Raw genomic sequence first — 21,710 nt, 5'->3', positions numbered from 1 at the left:
GCAGAGTCAAGTTGCAAGTAACTAGACTCGATGCTGAGAAGAAAAATAACAAACATAAATATTCTGCGAGCCAAATATTACTCACATGGCGTGCAGTGTAATAAATGATTCGGTACTGGTGCGATCTCGCACAAACACTTTTCGCTAGTTTCTTTCGTCATTTTAAACATTCGTACTTACCGATTATGCATTGCGAAAGGTTCTTGAAGGTGAGATTTTGCTCTTGTGAAGAAAATAACTTCAATTTATCACATTAACAGTAATTGCTTTCTTCGCTTGCGTACCACAAGATGGCAGCCATGTCTTAAGTAGTGTGGTGAATCATCAGTGGGTATGCAGTGTTTCCAACCTTCTTAATCGAAAAAATTCCTACTTTGGTGTTACTGGGTTCGAACCCCAAAAAACCACTGATGGATAGCCCCAAAAACCATTGACAGATAGCCCCAAAAACCATTTCCGGCAAGGTTAGGTTCGGTTAGGTTGGGCAAGGATAGTTAAAATTTTGTTTGTAACATAATGCAAGACATCTTTAAAAAATAAAATAAAAATCTTTCAAAACAACCACGTGGTTGGAAACACTTAAAGGGGGTTATGTCATGAAACGTGCGTGACATCTGGTTACCGTATAGCATCGGAAAGATACTTTTCTTGAAATATACATGAATTTGCGGTCAAATATATTGCACGATGGAAAAAAAACATTCACGGCCTTTTAACAATCTATAGAAACTCAATTCCGTAAAAATGAAGAAATTTGTTTGTGTGAGATCGCATCAGTTACCAATAATTCTAGCTCCACCTGAGTTGCATATGACTCACGCACATAAAATGAAATAATTACAAGTAACATTTTTTTTATCTATCATCAAGAAACATTGCTTTCAACCTTTTTATTATATTCTCATAATAAAACTGTGGCCCCAGCAATTTTTTTTCTATTGTAGTAGTCAACGTGTTAAAGGGCTGTTGCACCATGGAGTTAGCTGTAGATGCTAAATCAGTCTCTGGTATGTACTGTGAACTGTTCTCCTGGATGTTGTAACTTTTGTCCAACTCCTGATTTTGTAATTCTGATGTCAAAATGGCTCTAACACATTTTTTACATGCATCAAATCAGGATTGATTGCCTTTGTATTTCTACATTTCCTTCCATATCCATCACATACCATGCCAGAAGAACATAGTCACTTGTACAACCTATCTTCCACGACACAATTGATTGCAAATTAATACCTTTCTTTTGAGTTTTATGGACTTTTAACCACTGTATTAAATATTTATGTACCTACGTTTTGTAGGCGGATTCTGCCTCCTTCCACAGGCCAGTGTGTTATATACCCTGAGGACAGGCAGAATCAGCCTCAGAAACTACATAAAGATTTAATATAATACAGTGGTTAAAAAAAAAAAAACTCAAAATAAATAATACATTTGTTTCCATAAAATCCACGAATAATTTATATGAATGTCACTTCGGGGTCGTTAACCCGCTGTACCACCTTGAGAATTATGTTGATTTTTTTTTTAATCTACAGATTTATATGTTTTACATAATATAAAATTGGTTCCAGCGTGGGGAAACCACAAGTTACGGAGATGTTTAATCCCAAAGTATGGCCTGCATTCATCTTGAAGTACTTTTGTGACTTTTTATTAGTAAAAACCATGTATGCACACTAAACTAGTGAAAGAACACGTTGGAAATTGCTATCAACTTCTAACCTAATGGTGTAAAATTATTGGGAGCTATATTCACTTGTGTGAAGCCTTTGGGTTGGTTTGCTTCACAGTAAGGTAACAGACATTTATTTCACAATAACACATCTCTGCAAGCTAAAATTAACAGAAAACATTCTTAAACAGCATAATCTTCATAAAGCATGGAAAATATCTCACTTTCTCGAAGTGTACAAAAAGTCAAAGTGCCCTCACTTCTTCTACAGTTATTTTCAGTACTCTAAATTCCTATTGTAGAACTTGTAAATATAATTATCATGATCTCAACCATCACAGATATACATGTGTGTGGAGCTGAGTAATCCATGTAGAGTAAGAAAATAAACAGAAGATATCAATGTTGATATTTCTAATAGCTGGTGTTAACTAAACTAAATCCCATGAGGACCTGGACCTATATAGTAGCTGTTTTTTGTTGAGTGACCCATGACAATCTTAACTCCTAAATGCTTATGAGTCCACTCGCATTGTTACTTTTTGCACTTTTTCAGTAGGTTAGGATATGATTTGGTTTATTTTACTTTGCCTTTCTACCATTTTTTGGCAAATTGTCAAGTTGAGGATGAGTTATGATATGATGAAATTGATAAGGGACATTCGCAAAGAACTCCCAAACCAGGATTCAAGCCCAGGTCCTCTTCCATCGTAGCCCACTTTGCTAACCACTCCAGTACATAGATCGGCAAGAATTTACAATACCGGACCCTTCTGTAATTTCCTTGCTACTGCTTGTACTCACGAAATAATTAGTCGGGATGATTTATCTGAGGTTAACATGTTGTGGTGAGGTGTAGAAATTGTTCATTAACGTGTAGAAGTTGTAAAATAAGCTTTTCTATTCTCGCAATGATTCTCCGTATACAAGTATGCGAATCATATTTGTTGATATGAACAATTGACTTTCGCAATTAGTTATGCTGTCTACATCATTGCCATACTGTTGATTTCATACTTGGAGAGCATGGATCGTGTAAGAATGGCGGGAGAGAACAGTAAAAAAGTTGTTAATGTCGTAGATTGATCGGACCGTACCTTAGAATTCTTTCGCCTAGCCGGTAAGCTCTACGATCCCACACAGAAATGCGTCGAGGATGACAAAGAAGACGACAGTGACAATCACGATGTAGAAGAGCATGTGGACTGATTTGATTACAGGTAAGTTGGGCAACATTGCATCAATCGTAAAATTGCAGGATACGAAAATGGTGTCTTCAATGAAGAACGTTTGCCGTTAAAGTGCTATGGAAATAATATTTTTTATCGGTTTGTTATCACAATTAGCGCGAAACCATTCAAGGATAGCCCCACTGACCATTCTCGGTTAGGTTAGGTTAATCAAGCATAGTTAAAATTTGGGGTCGTAGTAATGTCCGGAATATATATTTCGTTAATTATTCACAACTCAGAATCTTGCAATAAATAATGACGAATTGTGTATTGTCAGTTGCGATCACGGGTCCCCCTTATTTTGCAATTTCTACGCTTGACCCCCAAATTTTAACTTCAAATTCGTGATTAGGAGGCCTTAATTAGTGAGTATACGAAATATTACAAAAATCGGTGAGGTGTCCGGTATTGTAAATTTGCTCCGAACATTTTCTATGCTTCAGAACGAAGTGCCAACAAAGTAGTGCTGTGTGTTTCTTTGAACTGTGCAAATTGCCTTTTTTAAACTTCAGAATCCGGACTTAAATTAATAATTTGTTATTGTGCCCAATTTTATGAACTCTTTTCATGAATCTGTTTAATAGTTTTCCTTATTTATCATGCGAAAAGTTCATTTGATGGTTGTCTGCAATGCCTATAGGAATTAATCATATTTGTTGTTACACACATTCCATAAGTTATTTCTTCTTTCTTTTTTAATTCTAGCATAATCATCTTTGCTGATAATGTCACAATGGAATTCCATGGCCATGATAATTCCCTGATGAAAGGAGCCAAAACTGGACGCATGTACCTTACCACCCATCGTATGATCTTCAACAACACAAAGTCAAATGACAAAATGCAGTCGTTCAGTTTCCCCTTTGTGAGTCTAAGTGAGGTAAGTTTTTCCAGCCAGTGGTGGAATAAATGCTAATATCTTCATTATGCATTCACTTGTTCTATATCTTATGCTTGCCATTTAAGTCTACTTTTGCTCGTGTAGGATAATCAGTAGGGTACGGATTTGTAGGCACTAAAAACCTCTCAAATAGGCAGGAAAATAGGCACCAAAATGATGAAAATAGGCATTGAACCTGAACTTATTTCAATTTTCTTCTTCCAACGCACAGATATATTGTATTAGCATTACAATTTAAGTATAAATGTGTGCTAACCAATCGCAAATCTATTAATACCAGTTTGATCGAAATTCACATTTGCAGGGAATCGACAGTTAAAATAATTCTCACAAAAAGATCTTGTGCGAATGATTGTTACGTGCATAATTGTTCACAAATGAGGAAAGAAACAAATTGCACCCTTTTAATGAAAAGTATGTTTTAAAAATGTTCGAATTAAAATTTATCTGAAGAAATAAACTTGTCTTACCCCTTGGTACTAATTGCGCACATAGTATGCTTCACAAACAATTGACAATAGTTTGACCCAAATCCTAATTTGCAGGGAAGGTAGGATGACACAACCTCGTTAATTCAATTAACTTTTTTTTCCCACACATATGATCTGTTTATCTGTGTATGCACATCTTAGAAAAAGGGCCTCCCCGATTGCGCAGTGGTAGCGTTGTCACCTTGTAATCAAGGGGTTCCAGGTTCGATACCCGGTGGAGGCATATGGCACAGTGGTTCGGATCCCACTGTAAACTGTAGGCCCACTTCTGATTAGCCTTACTGTGCATAAAGTGGACCTAGAACACTAACTCAAAAAAAAAAAAAAAATAGAATAGATAATATTGTTTGAATACTGCGTTACTGCTCGAAGTGAGGGGACATGCAGGCGGATGGCATCCCTGCAACTAATCCCAAGGCGCAACCAAACATCCCCCGAGCTAACATTTTCCATTTGAAGTGCTGCTTAGTGTTAGTGTCTGTATTCAACACAAGGCCACTAAGCGAAGTTTTTCACAGAAGTTAGCATTGTTATATTCAGAACTGGGGTAATATAAGATGATGGCTCGTCATATTGTGCATTGTTCACCATTTATCTGTAGCGACAGCCACTGTGGTGTGGCGAAAGATGCTGACTTTTGCTGCCACCTAACGGGGGGAGAAGGAACTCCTTCCGCCTCACCAGACGCGAGGTGATTGACCCCTGGAAGCAGGGGTGAAAGACACAGGACACGCAAAAGGACACTGAGACTCGAGGTATCGCGGACACAACGACGAGAGTGGCCTCCTTCTGTATTACCGACTGTTTGTGGTGTAACAGTGCCTGTAAGTAGTGATCATCCAGCATAAACCAGGAGGTAAGATAACATTCTTTCATTTGGTGATTCTACCCCAAACTGGTGACCCCGACGTGATTGTGAGCGGCCGCGGAAGGCACGAAAGTCGCTTTGCAGGGATGCGACTTGGCGAGTTAGCTCCTCGACGTGCTGGAGAAGCCGAACCGTGTCGGAGGCAGGCGCAGTGGCATCGCGGTCGTGCAGATAGCCAGCAGGTTGGGTAAGGTGGACGGTGCCGTGATGTTGCTTGTCGCGAGGGTGAGCATGGAGGGGCTTACCTCCACGATGCGGTCCGTGAGCGAGGCAAGTTGGTCCAGCGGAAGTTCAGAAGACTGCACCTGCAGAATCACTTGGACTTGCGTGGGCAGGCGTTGGAGCCACAACGTGCGCAGCAAGTCGTCACGCATGGGGAGTGGTGACTGGAGGTGACTTAGGACCCCAAATATCCTTGGTTCCGAATAATGAGAGAAGTAGAAATGCGTTTTCATAGGAGACTGAAATTACACCAGGAGCTGAGAGTTTTGAACAAGTCCATTATACAGGGTGGCGCACGAAATGTCTTACCATTTGTTTTGTTTATTACACATTTATTTATTATCGAAACATTACAAAATTAATGCATAGTGAATTATCAGAGTATGGAAAGTTTGTTTAGTGCAGAATGTGTTCAATGTGTCCACCATTATGGTTCACAACCTCTTGCAAGCGAACCTTTACATTTGTCACAACCCTCCGGCACAAGTCCTCCGAAATTTCACGGCACAACTGCATAATAAAGGCCTTGAGTTGCACTACATCTGCAGGCTTCCTTGCGAAAACTTTATCTTTCAAGAAACCCCACAAAAAAAAGTCACAAGGATTAATATCCGGGGTATGCGGGGTCCACAATCTCCCACCTTCGTGACGTTCAGGAAACCGATTAGACATTACACGCACATTAAACATCTCATAGAGGAAATCAAGAACAATGTTTGCAGTATGTGGACGGGCTCCATCTTGCATGAACCACTGAGTGTGTAAATGAAGACCTGTTGCCAAGAGCTGCGGAATAAATGAGTTCTGCAACATTTCCTTGTATCGTTCTTTGTTTACTGTGTCGTCAAAGAAAAACGGTCCAATGATTCCATGAGTTGAAACTGCTGCCCACACACTCACTTTTCTCCATAATTCTCACGTTCATGCAGTTTGTGAGGCTGTACACTTGCCCAGAATCGAACATTTTGCTTATTTACCACACCATTTAAATGAAAGTACGCCTCATCTGTAAACCAAGTGTTGTGCAGAACATGATCTTCTTCCACTAATCACGAAGCAAACTGATGCCTTCGTTCCTTGTCCACTGCCGTTAGTTTCTGGACAACTGTCATTTTGTAAGGGAACAAGTGAAGATCAGAGTGGAGAACTGTCATTTTGTAAGGGAACAAGTGAAGATCAGAGTGGAGAATCCTTTGGATTGACCTACGAGATATTCGTAACTCAGCAGCCGCCCTTCTTGTTGATTTGCTTGGACTTCGTGCCAAAGCCACGCGAACTGCTTCAATGTTCTCAGGTGTTCGGACACTTGACGGGCGCCGTCGATTATTCTCCAACACAGAGCCAGTGGTTTCTAATTGTTGGCACAATCTGCGAGTGGTCTGTTTACAGGGAGCCCATCTTGTACCAAAGTGTGCACGAAAATGCCTTTGTGTCGCTACCAAACTCTTTATTTCTGCGAAAAACATTGCAACTTTCACCTTCTGTTCGACACTCAACTGGCCGTTATCCGCCATCTTGCAAACTGCTGTTTCGCAACAAAATAGAGTCCGATACTGACTTCTCCTGACATCTACCTGATTTTCCATGAACCAACCCACCCGCATACATGTTTTGAACATTCAATATATGATATTAAAAAATTTATGAGGTGATTGAATGGTATGCCATTTCGTGCGCCATCCTGTATACAACTATATATGTACATGTTCTTTTCCCCATGGGGGAAAGAAATGTTTATTTGTAAAGCAATTTAGCAGTTAATTGCATCTACTTCATACAAACATGACAGAAAATTAACTTTTTCGTATAGGGCCAACCTCCGTGGTGGAGTGGTTTGTAACAGGCTACCATGCTAGGGGTCTCAGGTACGAATCCCGGTTAAGCATGGCGGTTCCTTGTGAGCGTCTCTTCATAAAATTAATCATATCATCACTCATCCTCATCGTTGCTATTAGCCGAACAGGGAGAAAAGGGACGCTAAATAACAAAAATCAAATTTCCCGCCAGCGGTAAAACAAGCTTCCGCAGCAATCCATTTTCAGATCAATTCACATCTGGCCACCTTGTGCTTTGGCATTTTTAAACATATGAACACAATATTTCCACACCTAATTCCTTTCACACACACAACAAAGCAAATGAGTACTGATTGACTCCTAAAAGCTTTCAGGTGGAAAAAGAAAAGGGGTGGTTTTGTTCAACTATGAGTCCCCAACAGGCTGTCCAGTTTTCTTACCCTGATTAAGGGACTTTTGGTATTTCTGACATTCCTTCCGACTCTCAAATCTGGCGAATACCAGATTTCAGCCAGTTCAATTCAAACAAAGGCTTATCTTGTTCAATGTAGGCAAAGCCAGATGCATGTAAAAAAGCTGAACTTAGCAAAAAATGACATAATAAGCATTTTTAGGCATGATTAAGGAAAATAGTCACTAACCCTCAAATGAGGCATTTATAGGCACTATAAAATTGTGTTTTTGGACTAAAGCACAATAAAACGAACTTTAAACATTAAAGACTATGTTTTACTACAAAGGAATAAGAAAGGCAAATAGGTAAAAATCTGCACCCTACTAATCAGACATAGAATCCAAAACACCATTGTGGCTATATCGGGGCAAACCCAGGATCTCTTGATTTCATGATGATTTCACTGTGTCATCATGAAGCCTCCTCCGTCTTTCAAATTCACTACATGTGTACATGAACATATCCCATCTTTCAGGGGTAGACAAAATACAGGGCACCCAGTTGCCACGGCACCTGAAAATTTTCACCTGGCTCCTAAATTTTCAAAACCAGTTCTAAAAGGAAAAATAATACTTATTCGAGTTCACTTGGAAGAAATTTGCTGTACCTCTTTTTAAAGGAATACTATAGTATATGCTTTTTAAGTGTTTTTGTATAACATGTATCATTAAATCAAAATAATAAACATGTCATTATAAATTTTTGCACTGTTTCTAGCCGAATATTTAAAGCTGTAGTGATATGGCAGTCAGATGCATGGTGGAACGTAGAAATGCTCAGGAGGTGGACTCCACTATTTCATAGGTACAGAGAATATATCAATATACCACTATATCCATCCGAATTATGGCTGTTTCTTGGCTGTAAAGTGAAGACTGTAATATATTTTTTTTGCCTTTACTTACTTTACTGTCGACAACCAGCCTGAGCAGCTCTAATGAGAGTAACACTACACAAAATAGGTTTCCAGTGCTAGATTTCTGCTTAGACACAAATGTGATTCTTTATTTTTGTTACTTAACGCCCCTTATGTTACTTTTGGTTAATCGCGACGACATGGATGAGTGATAATTGGATAAAGTTGATGAAGGATAACTCATAAAGAACACCCATGCCCAGGCTGGAATTCGAACCCGTGACCTTCGGTGCCATAGCACGCTGTGCTAATCACTTCGCCACGGAAGTCCGTAGGTACAAATTGAAAAAAAATTGTATGATACTGTACATATTTTCTTGCAAAGTAAATAATGTTAAAGGACTCGAATGTTGTTTTGTACTGTTAAAGATTTGTAAAAGCTTCTCAATTTTCCATAAAATTCCTGCACTTCATTTGTTTGAACAATCAGCAAATGTAACAATAACAAATTCTTCAGAAAAATAAATTTAAGCTTAATTTTCCATTTACATATTGCTTTTCCATTGTTATTTCTAATACTTTATCCTTCGATTCTACTCATTATTAATTATTATTGAGTTGGTGTTTTAAGTCTACTAATTGGGACTGGACCTACAGTTTGAAGTGGGATCCGAACCACTATGTGCCTCCACCGGATATCGAACCCGGGACCCCTTGATTACAAGGCGACGACGCTACCACTGCGCCATCGGGGAGGCTGGATTCTACTTATGTGGTTGCAATAGTGTACCAAATATTTTGGGGGAAGCTGAAGCTGGAGACTATTTTACCTGTAGGAAATGCTTGTAAAATTATCAAGTACAGTGAGATCCATGAGTATTACCCTGCAAATTGTCCATCACTATGTTCACGCACCTTATTTGACCTAATAAGAGCTTCAAGAATTAACAGAAAACTCAAAACAAGCTGTTGACAACTTCTGCAACATCATACATAAAAATCCATCGCTTAAAAACATATAGGATGTAAGAGAAATTTTAATGAAAATAGTCATGGACAATTTGCACGTTAATACTCATGGATCCCACTGTACAAATGAATTTCCCCATCCTCTTTCTCTCCCTCTTTCTGTGTGTTTTCTAGCCCTTAGAAAATCAGATAACAACTGTAATGGGATTCAATATGCTAATATTTTTGAAATGTAAGACAGGTAGTCAAAATTGTGATAGTGTAGTAAGATAAAACTATTATGATGACGAATGAATTATGATACATGAAATCCATGAGAGAACATTCTCAAAGGAGTGCCAATGTCAAAAGCCTTCGCTAAGTCTGACACTCAACATCCTTGGACTCGAAGGTTCCTGTGTGTGTAAGACTAATAGAAAACACAGAAGAAAGCTATGCACTAGGCTCATGCTGACCAGTAAGGCTGAAAAGACATTTATTACTAAAAGACAGTTTCTCACTACATTGTATTGATATTTGCAAGATCCCCGCATTCTTAACTATTCCCTTAATTTTTTCTCATTTTTTTGGCACGTGCATTTGGGGTGCTGCAACCCCATCACGCCCTCCGCTCGGTGCACCATTAAATGGGTTTTCCGCCTGTTTTGAAGTTATATTGGGTCTGTAGTTGAAATATTTTTTTACGAAGAATGCTTCACTGTAGAGCGAGTGGATGTCCCGTAGTCCTCTCTGGCAATGATGTTGACTTCATGCGCCGGAAGGGAGAGTTTTCAGGATCGGCTTGCATCCACCTCTTTAGTCTTTCCACCATGAGTCAGATGTACATTAGAAGGTATTGCATAGTTATTTATGTTTTTACCAGTAGTGATCTTTAAGATGGCCACTCTGGCGCAAGATTTAATTACTTTTAATCCACTCTTGTATTTATTAATAAATTAAATGTCTCTCTTTCTTTCCTCTCTTATGAGAGAGAGAGAAATATATATATATATATAATCTCAAAAACACACCCATCCCTTCCCTTCTCTCTCTCTCTCTCCCTAGTTTTCTTTTCTTCGCTTTCTCTCTCATGGGGGTCCCCCATGGACAGGAAGAGCGAGAGGGTCTCTCTTTCTCTCTCTTAGTTGGGTTCATGTTGTTCATTCATTCTTAGCCATATTTTTCAAAGAAAAAACTGAAAAGTGCTGCGTGAATTATTTTTAGTTTTTTGTCTAGTCGTACCATCTTTTCTTACAGAACAATTTTTCTGCACAATGCATGAGTAGGTTAAGCAGTTGCTTAAGTGAATAGGTTAGTAGTTTATATTGCCTTGGTGTTATCAGTACCTTTTTGTTACATGCATATACCGTATTTTCTCATACTTTTCCCCCAAAACTGTGGTGCGTATTATGCACGGAATAATTCCGACAGCCAACATGAAACCATACAGGGTAATTCCATGAATTCCATGATTTTGTGACACTTGCATTGATTTTCCATGTTAGTGGAGCCCTATCATGGTATAAAGCTTAAATTCTACAGTTTCTGAATATGGCAACAGTGCCATTCAAGAAGGCGATACTAATGTGCAATGCAGTTGAAATAAGCTCACCACGAAATGATGTTTATGGTATTTTTGATAAAAGAGAAGATAAGGAAAAATAAGATGATAATTAAAATGTATTACTGGCCAAATAACATGACATGTGTGGAGTGTGTAAATGCCTTAATGGAAGAAATCTTATGCTGCTAACTGTTAGTTTGATGCTCTTGAATGTGCCTTGTATAGATGTTATGTTAGTCATGGAGAAAGCACATTGTGAAGTTTTTATTAGAAAAAGTAATGAAGGAATGAGCAAAACTCTTACACCACAGTTAGAGCCTAAATGTAACTAATAAGTGACCTCATAAACTATATTTGGAAATATTGCTCGGAAGCATCAATAAAAGCTGTGACTAATATAACCACTTCAATGTTGGTAACATATAGGCCTATAGGCCCTATAACATTGTCATGTTAGACATATTTGCTGGACTCTTGATCGACATAACAGCAGCTTTAAGACCTACAACTAAGAAAGTCATTTCTTGAACCTTAAATGTACTGTGCATTATATATGAGACATAATTGCGCTTTTCCCCATCAAAAACAAGGGTGCGCATTATAAATATGGTAACACCTTCCAAAATCACACAGTTCTTCCCATTGCCATAGTTCTAATGCTATCAACTTGTAACCAAGGGTCAGATTCCATGGGGAGACACATTGAACAGTCGTAGCGTTCCTCTGAACGCGGGGATCTTAAATAGGGATGTACTAGTTGATGGTAGAGACAGCCCTGAACGGGCAGGTACAAATATCTAACTATTCATTAAAATAGACTCATGATTCGTTTCTAGACTGAAGTGAGCAATGCAAATGGCAGAATGGGTGTAGACTAGCTTACCCTGTTCGGTTTAGAAATAAGACCAGTAGCTCCTGCTTCTCCGATGATTCCAGATTAAAAGACCCCGTGTCGCTCTCATGCGCACGTATATAAACCCTCGCTTGGCCTCTCGTCACCTCTTGCCAAAGGCCAGTGTTCTTACCATTTCCTGTAGAAAGCTTATTCTACACATTCTGAGCAGGAGCTGACAAGGCCTGCCAGGGTCAATATTTCTTAACCGAACGGGGTATGGTACGACACCCCCTCTTGCGAAACAATTTCCAAAATTGAAATTGTAATAATGAAAAGTTTAAATTGAACCTTCTGCCATTCACCAAAATTTAAAAGGTTTTGTTTATTACATGAACAAAAAAAAGGATACATAAAATAAAATAATAATAAAAGATGTCGGAGACCCTTCACCAAAAATTAAATGGAACAGAATTAAGCTCAAGCTTGAAAGCTGAAAGAAAGTCTTTTGTTTTCATTAGCCACACGCTGGAAGAGTCTTTCGTAATCAACAATGCTGACGGGTGGTCAACATGCGATATAAAGTGTTGTTCGCAGGTCCGTGGAGTCAGCGGAAAGTTCAACACACTGCAGCGTAATGCGATACATGCGACTGGCCCCTACACAAATGCTAACCAAGCACCAGACGTAATCCATGAGAAACTTTAATGCCGCATGCTCGCAATCTTCCGCCTCATCAGGATGACAGTTCGAGGCGAGAGCAAAAGACCGTGGTAAACACCAAACTCCACTGGACTGCGCACACCCACACGAAGATGAAAAAATAGATGAAGGTTATGTTTGCACTTGCCACTGACGTTCTTAGCACACTATGTGTGCACACTATGACCTGAGAAATGATACGGCAGGGCAATCCAAATACATTCCAACCCCGGAGTCCTGGGGTACGAAGCACTGTTCTGTGACATACACGGTCCTTGACCGATCATTTTCACTGGGGGACCGGATTCGAATCCCGATGTGGAAAGTTCCGGAATACTGGTCAGCAAAGGTCAGATGAAAAAAAACGTGGGCCGTGGGGCGGGCGAACACAGGGTAGTCCATGGGAAGCCACTCCAAGTAGCCGGTCCAAGCCCCAAAAATATGCCTTGTCCAATGGCGAACACTGGGGGGATGTTAGGATAGGCCCCCGAAAGTTCGCAACAGACGCCATTGCATATTGTAATTATGGCCACTGGTAGGATGAAACGTCACAGGTGGCCTGGCAGGTTGCTGATCCACAGGGCTGGGTCGCAACACATTTGGGTCGTTGACTGTACCCGGAAAGTTCCAATATGTGGTGAAATACACTGCCTGGCCTTACAGAGCAAAAGGGGACGATGTACATGAAAGATGTTCATGCTTCTTCTTAAGGGGGTTAGAGTCGTGGGGGGGGGGGGTTGCTCTGTAAGTTGACATTTCTTCTTATGGTTTCTGACGCTCTTCTGATCCTGGGATGTCACTTGGAATAGGGTTTTCGGTGCTGCTACGTGACATACACCGCTGAAGCCCAAAGGAGGCTGGTGGGCTCCAAAGCCTTCAGGAATGCGTTCTTCTTGCGGCCTCAAAAAAAAAATCGCTGGGCGACTTTCGAAATTCCTTGAACTCGTGGAATTCCCGAACAGGGGAGGAAACAGGTTGGACATAGGAATAAACTACATTGCTCACAGTCATTCAATATTGAAAAATAAATAAAAAATGTGTAAAGTAATCGTCTTTTATAGGCAAGTGAAAATCATGAGTAAAAATAAGTAAAAATAAACTGCCCAATAAGTGATATAAGGTATAAAACAAAGTTTGAATGAAGGCTAAAGAAAATAAAAGGCGGAAAATGTCATTTGACGCCTTAACACTGGAACACCATTAAAATGAAAATCTGACTTCATCAAAGTAATATATGTATATATTGACTAAATTATATATATATATATATAGCCCCTGGCTTCTCCCAAAATATAAAAGAATGTGCAATATAAAACTAAAGTTATGACATGGCACAAAATGCCCTTTGTTGGGACATGATCAATATACAATAAAATAAACGAAAATATCTAGGATTAAATATTGATAAATATATAAAAGTAATATGTAGATGGTATAAAATATATCCCCTGGTATCAGAAAGTTAACCCGACGAAATCCATTAATATCATGTCAGAAGTGTCAAAGCATTGTAAAAAAAATGAGGCACTGACGAAAAAAATAATTAACCCAAAATTTGGTAACGTCACAACCGTTAAAACGGACCTAGCCACAAGTAAATTCGGGATCACTAAGATATAATAAAAGAGTAAATGACATGGCTCCAATGACGTTAAGAACATTAATTACGAAAATACATAAAAATGGATGAATAAATCAAGGCGACATAGTGACGCATTGTGAACGGTCACTAGTCGAGGTTGGTTTGCGCTTGCATACGCCTGACGTATAGCATAAATAAACAGTTAAAAGGAAGTTCCAAATTAGTAATAGGATAATAGTAACGGGAAAATGGGACAAAAAGATTTCATGAAATTTGGGTTCGTTCGCGATGGACTGATTTAATTTCTCCATGGCCAGACGAAGGTCAGTCCAATCAGGAAGAATTACATTTGAAAAATTTACAGAGGTATTAAAAAGTGGAGAAATTGCTCGAATAGCTATTTCTGTATCTAAAACTCTACGAGAAATTGAAAGTCCTGCCGAAAATAAATTCATTAAATTAAAGAAAATCGATCTTTTCCCTCGAGTGCTCCCAGATACATTTTTCCACATCCCATGGCAATTCGGCCGGCTATCGCTGGTTTTAAAACGACAAGGGAGGTAAAGTGAAATTTCGCGTAAGTATTGTTGAATACGATCATGGGTATCATTTTGAATAGCTGACCACTTAACACAGCCTGAGTGGTTATCAGTTCGAACGTTAATATCAATGTGAATATTGGCAGTTGTATATATGTAATCGGAACTGTGAACCATAAGACCTTGTTGTTCGTAAAATAAACCCAATCCACTTACAAAAATATCCTCATTTTCATTTGCAACTGTATATGGAAAAGTGGGAAGGGTTGTCAGGGTTGTCTCTCTTAGATAAAAAAAATGTAAATTCAAAAGTAAAACTAATCTGGGTTATTGATTTAGAAAACATTTGTTGACTATCACGTTCATTTGGGAAACTTTTGAAAATTTTGAAGGGACGAGAGAAAATCGCATAAATAAGCGCCCTTGAAGAGGCTATTATGCACACCTCGTTTGGAGACTAGGAATTTCATTGCCGAAGCCAGCTGAGTATAAAGTTCATCCACAACAAAAAAAAGGTGTCATCAAATTCTCTCTCTCCGAGACTGAAATAAGATATGTGTCTTCCGCTAACTCGACTGTGGAGTAGAAACAGCGCACCGAAGTGGCCTCCATTAAGATAACTGCGAGGGAAATGCAATTCAGCATAAAGCAGGAACTCGAAGAGTCTAGCTAAAGACATCTTTTCAAGTCTACTGGATGTGTGATCGGAGTCGGGGGGGGAAAGAGAGGGAGGGGGGGGAAAGATATATGACGGCCGTTCTGGATGGGCGGAGCCCCCCTATGAATGATGACCAATAACAGGAACGTGTTCTTTCTCTGCGAGGAACACGACGATAGAAACTTAGGACTGGTAACGAGGGAGGCGGTGCCAAGGAGCAAATAGGAAGAGGAAGAGAGTACCTTTCATGAACTTTTGGTTCTTGATGTACCTGGATCTCCTCGGGAGTAAAAAAAACGGAGGGAAATAAAAAGGAGGAGATGTTTGTTCGGCGCCCCAAGCGACTACGAACTCGGTTGCATAACGGCTAGGGGAGTGCGTGGAAAGGCAACTTGATTATATGTCGTCGTAGAACATGTTTTGGATGAAAGGGACAATTGGTTCAGAGTGGGGCTGGGGGTCGTCGGTTCGAGACACATCTACGTTATGTGTTTTCACCGTAACTCCTTTAACTCTTTTTACTTTAACAGGATTAGTTTGAACAGAGCGAGATGAGGTGTTAACATCATCTAACTTGAATGGATTAAGAGTTTGACATGCAACATTAAATGTATCTAGACGGACTGGAGGAATTTCAAGTGGGATAATTACGTTTGGAGTATCTGCTTGGTCATAAAAGGGGTCTTGAAAGGTAAAAACTGACTCAAGATTTCGACATGTAACGGGTTGGGTGGGACCACTGTGCCAAGAGTCGCTATCCGACTGGGATATATTTAAAAATTGTTCACTTGAAGACATATTTACTCGTTCCATTTCTCTTGGGCAATTATTTTCCAAAACTTTTAACTTTTTACATCTTCGCTGACAACAAATGAAAGCAATAATTAACATACAAATAAAAATTAGTGTTAACGTAATTACTGAACAAATGATGTACGGGTATTGGAAAGATCTGATGACCACTTCCTTGAAGGATAGGGAATTGACATGAGAGATAAATGCAATTAAAATTAATAAATATAGGGAAAGCTGCATCTTGTTAAGATATGTAGCAATTATTGAACCTAAACTTGCTAAAATGACCACAACTGTTATTTTTAGTTATTATGGAGAATAAATGAATTACTTTTCGGCCAATAAATATCAAATCAATAAATGTGATAAATCACATATTTTTACACAAAATAAATTTAACTTAAAATTTTCTCGGGTATTTTAGTTAGTTTTTTAGAAACAATGCAATTAGTGCAGTGTAAATAGGAATTATTCAAGGAGGGGTCAAGAAGATAAAGTCAAACTGTCGGCCAGGAATAATTTTAACTGAAAATAGAGAGAGAAAAAAAAATATCTCGTCAAACGTATGAAACTTCACACCTTGCTTATTATTAGCACAAATTACATGGTCTAAATGAGAACTTGGTTCTCTGCTTCATTTTTAGTCGGCTTACGCAGACTTCTTTGTTTATTTAAGGCTAAATGTCACGGGGACATTAACATTTCTTACGTTATTAACTATAATAACGGGCCTTTTCACATACTACCGGTAGGTTTAATATACACAAGTGAAAAGACAAATATACACTAAATAACGCTCGTGCCACACTTTCGTTGCTTTAATTAACTAAATGAGCTCACTGACAACATATTTAATTCTTTTTATAACTCATGCATGGATGGAAAAATGCACATATATTTCAGAGCGTGTTTATAAATGACTTCATATATAAAACATGCAATTGCCTAACAAAATAGTTTTACTTCTACGAGAAAACAACAATGGTGCGAACATTAGGTTTTATACGTTTGGTGAGAAAACGAATTGACGTATTGAAACTTTTAGGGAAATGGAACGAAAATTAAAATTAAAATAAAATATAAAATTATAAAAATAAAGTCCACACAGAAGGTAAACAATTACGACATGTGCTTTGGGCTACGTATGGGCGGTTACTGGTTCGAAATCTTCCTCTTGAAGAGATACGATATTCGTTTCTTCCTCACCCCCTGAAGGGCGGTGATAGCGTTTTAACCTCTGTACAGCCACCAAATCCGACACAATCTTGCCGCGTTTGTTTTCATATTCCACTAAATAGGCATTGTTATTTTCCTTTCTTACTATTACCGCGGGCCCAAAATAAACACCTGAAAAGCACTTAGCCGTTTTTGCCTTCTGAGTGGGGTTATATAATAATACCAATTCACCAGGAGCGTAACTTGTTGCTTGATGACGTCTGTCATAATACTTCTTTTGGGACTCAAATCGCTTACGTAAATTTTCTTGAGCTGCGTCTCGTGCCTTGTTTAGCCTTTCAAGTTTGTCTGTGTTCGCACTATTTTCGCAGGGATCTGCGTGAAGCATACTTTCCCAGGGCAAACGGGCTTCGAACCCATGCATGAGGTAAAACGGACTAAAACGAGTGGAATCGCCTCGCGTAACATTATACGTAAACACCGCTGGTTGTAGATAGGTAATCCAGTCATCATGTTTCGGGGTTACAAAATGCTTAATTATACTTTGCAAAATACCGATACCTCGTTCCTCTAAACCGGAAGTATTATGGTGATATGCAGTAACAAATTTTAACTGAATACCGAGTTTAGCACTAAGTTCTTTAAATACAGAGGAATTAAATGAGCCACCCCTATCACTGTTGAGAGTTTTCGGACAACCAAATCTTAATATTATGTGCTCGTAGAGAAAGTTAGCAGCCGTTTGAGCAGTGGTATCGACCACAGGAGCAGCAATCATATATCGGGTACCAAAATCCATGCATGATAAAATGTATTTACATTTATTTGGGCCACTGGGAGGGAAAGGTCCCGCGAAATCTATAGCTAGGCGTTCAAAAGGGCGACAGCTTGGAAAGGTCTGGAGTTCACCTTGTGGCAGCCCTGTAGGGCGCTTGTTTGTTTGACAAGATAGGCACTGGCGACATTTGTCCTGTATAAAACGTTTCATATATGGAAAATATATGCGATTGAGCGCATTGTAGTATGTCTTAGTAAACCCTAAATGACCACCACCACACGGGTGAGAATGTAATTGTTCGACTACAGCATGACGTAATGACTTAGGTATACAAAGTAATTTCTTACTTCCCCCACCCATCTTATGGTTCCTGTATAAAAGACCATTTTCCAGCACATAATAAAAAGCCTGTCTTTCGAAGGGGGATTGGGCGTCATCTGCCCCCTCCAAAACTTTTATGATTTCTGAAAAAAATGAGTCATCGCGCTGGTGTTTACCCACATCTATGGATTCATCCTGGAGGAGAAATATACGAGGTTCGCCCAATTCTGGCGATTCGTCGTCCGGGGGATTGGTTGATTCCCTGCTAATAGCGTCGGAAATATTTTGTGTAGTTTTACAATGAACGACCGTGAAGTCGTATGAATCAAGCTCTGCACTCCACCGCGAGAGCTTCGAACTCAAATTACGGGTGGTACGCAAATAACTGACTGCTTTATTATCTGTTACAATTTCGAAATGTTTCCCAATCAAATAAAACCTAAAGGTTTTGAGGGCATAGAGAACCGCTGATAGTTCTAGTTCCATGATGGACAATTTTTCTTCCCCTTTTTTGAGTGTTCGACTCGCATATGCTACAGGAAGGAAATCATTATGTGCATTTGGCTGTGTTAAAATAGCGCCAAGGCCTTTCAGACTTGCATCACAGTAGACGCGTGTTTCTTTAGAAGGGTCATAGGGTAGCAAAACTGGTGCAGTTATTAAAGCGTGTTTTAAGTTTGTAAAAGCTGTTTCTTGGTCCTCCCCCCATACAAATTTTTTGCCTTTGCCCAAAAGGGACTGGAGAGGTTGGGCCTTCTCTGAAAAGGATGGGACGTATCTACGGACATATGAACATAAGCCTAAAAATCGTTTAACCTGTTTTGTGGTGGAGGGGGTGCGGTAAGTCTTAATGGAAGAAATAATACGGTCACTCATGCGTAGGCCATAACGACCCACCAAATGTCCAAGGGCGAGTATCTCAAAATATCCAAATTTACATTTGTGTGGAGAAATTTTCAAGCCAGCGTTTTGTAAACACTGAAACAATTTTTCCAGGGTTGTCAACATTTCATTAAAGGTATGGCCCCAGGTAAATAAATCATCCATATAGAAGGCGAAGTTATCACTTTGCATTCCGCTACAAGCCAATTGAAGTGTTCGATTCATCGCTGCTGGCGAGCTAATATGGCCTTGACTTAAAACATTAAATTCAAAATGACCTAGGTTGGGAATAGAGAAGGCTGTGTACTGTTTACTGTCTTCTGTGAGTGGTATTTGGAAAAATCCTGAACGTAAATCGCAACTAGAATAGTACTGCTTTCCCCCCATATCGTGCAAGATAGACTGGATGGAAGGCATGGCCATCGCATCGAACACAGAGCGTTTATTCAAAAAGCGACCGTCTTGAATAAAACGGTAACTTCCGTCACGCTTTTTCACAAGAATAACTGGTGAGTTATAAGGACTTGTACTATCCCGGATTATTCCCTGTTTTTTCAAATTCTCAATTTGTTTCTTTATCTCTGTTCGCAAATGTACCGGGATCGGATATTGCTGCTTATGGAATGGAGTAGGATCAGAAAGCTTTATCCTGTGTTTGTAATTGGTGGCAAGGCCCATGTCATGTTCGGACCAACTGAAAACATTTTTGTATTTTAACAAAAGCTCTAAAAGTTGATTTTTCTCATGGTCCTCCAATTGAGGATTAATGTCAAATTTGGATATATCCACTTGTGGGATATTGTCGTTTTCTGATTCTTCCTTTGTTAAATTAACTGTTACAGAACTATTTTCCTGATCCACCGTTGCCAACTCACAAGATTCTGCGCCACCGATCCGAGTACCTTTGTGAATTACAATTCTATAATTCAAAGGGTTGGATACCCAAACAAGTTGTGAAGCAGGGTTGAGTATCGACCTTGGTACCATTATGCCAGAGTTAGCCTGAAAATTTGCATCCGGCTCAAGTAAGGTTAAATTTGGATTTGCTGTATTGACTAATTTTAAAGGGATGCACAAATGTGATCTTGGTTTCACAACAATTCGTTTAGAAGCCACATATTCAGGTTCAACAGTATGTACCAGCAAACCTGCCAATTTAACGGAAACATCAAAAGCTTTCCTCGATTCAAACCGAATGCGGTTGCGTGGGGGAGTGCCAAATCTGCTCAAAGCCAATTTATTGTTTTCAAAATCTAAAGTTGCACTTTGGGCTTTTAGAAAATCATTACCAAGGATGGTATTATGACCAAAATCTTGTATCACCCTGAAGGGGTGCCTAAATGTAAATCCATTTAGAGAAAAATCTAAAAGTACAATTTCTTTAATTGTTAAACAATTATTCGTGACACCTTTAACTAGAGTGTTGATTTTAAACCTCTTAGCATGGGCAGGAATACCCTTATCACTTGTTACACTTATTTGGCTCCCACAATCAACAATAAACCTTTGACGTTCCCCATTTACGTTGGCATGTACATAAATGAGGTCTTCAGACGGAAAAGTAGAGACTAAAATCTTTTTACTGCCCGCAGGTATGTCTCCATTACTTGCGGTTAACTGGCGTTTAAATCGTCTGGATTCTGAAGACAAAATTCTTGGTGGTGATTAGGAAAACCACATTTATAACAAAGTTGTTGGCCACGCCGGTCACCTTGATCGGGACGACCGCGGGAGGCTGGTGAACCTCGCCCCCGGCCACGCTGAAAATTGGAACGATTCTGAAACCGGCCGTTGTTTGAACGGTAGCCTCTATTTCCCCTGCCCTGAAAGCCTCGTCTGTTGTTTGAACCACGATTGTGATTAAAATTACCCCTTTGATAATTTTGGCCTACAGTTTGAAAATTTTCGTGATCATTTGACTGTATAACTTCCTCGACTTTTAACGCTAGGTTGCTAACCTGCTTAGCCAAAGCTTCTACAGCGGACGGTTCTGAAGTTGGGAGAGACGTTTGTTGTCTTTTGACAAGGTCCAATTCAGCTTGCAAGGCTTGCAGCTGATTAGTCATTTCTTGATTAACCCGAGGTGCTGATTCCGGAGCAACCGCCGTAGTGCTAACTACGGGGTTCTGGTGAGGAATGCGCAACTCAGCAGGAGACGGGAAAAGAGTTTCCTTTTGAGCCGAATGCAAGAGCTCTTGCACCGTTCTACGGCGCATAAGGAACTTTGCTTTTTCATATTCCTTCAGGTCTTTCAAAAGCTCCGGAACTGAATTATATTGTTTTTTGTATATCTCCCTGATAAATTCCGGTTGAAGACCTGCGTTTATGTATTTAAGCTGCTTATTAACAGCCATGTTAGGGTCCATCTTAAACAAGAGGGTCTGCTTGTCCCTAACATAAGAGGATACCGGTTCATCGTCCCTGTGGAACCGATATCTAAT

At 39.4% G+C, this 21,710-nt stretch overlaps 1 protein-coding gene across 2 annotated transcripts in view; it reads left to right on the top strand.

Moving 5' to 3' along the window:
• Wbp2 (WW domain binding protein 2) overlaps window positions 1-21,710 on the top strand; it is a 58,500-nt gene that overhangs the window by 4,471 nt on the left and 32,319 nt on the right. For both annotated transcript variants that reach the window (XM_083136791.1, XM_083136790.1), the window contains exon 2: window positions 3,610-3,784. In XM_083136791.1, coding sequence (XP_082992917.1) covers window positions 3,610-3,784 — 175 coding nt within the window. The remainder of the gene's footprint in view (window positions 1-3,609; window positions 3,785-21,710) is intronic.

The sequence above is a fragment of the Lepisma saccharinum genome, chromosome 15 (assembly GCF_977018435.1).
Source record: "Lepisma saccharinum chromosome 15, izLepSacc3.1, whole genome shotgun sequence".
Classification (NCBI taxonomy): Eukaryota; Metazoa; Arthropoda; class Insecta; order Zygentoma; family Lepismatidae; genus Lepisma; species Lepisma saccharinum.
This window is presented reverse-complemented; position numbering and strand designations above follow the sequence as displayed.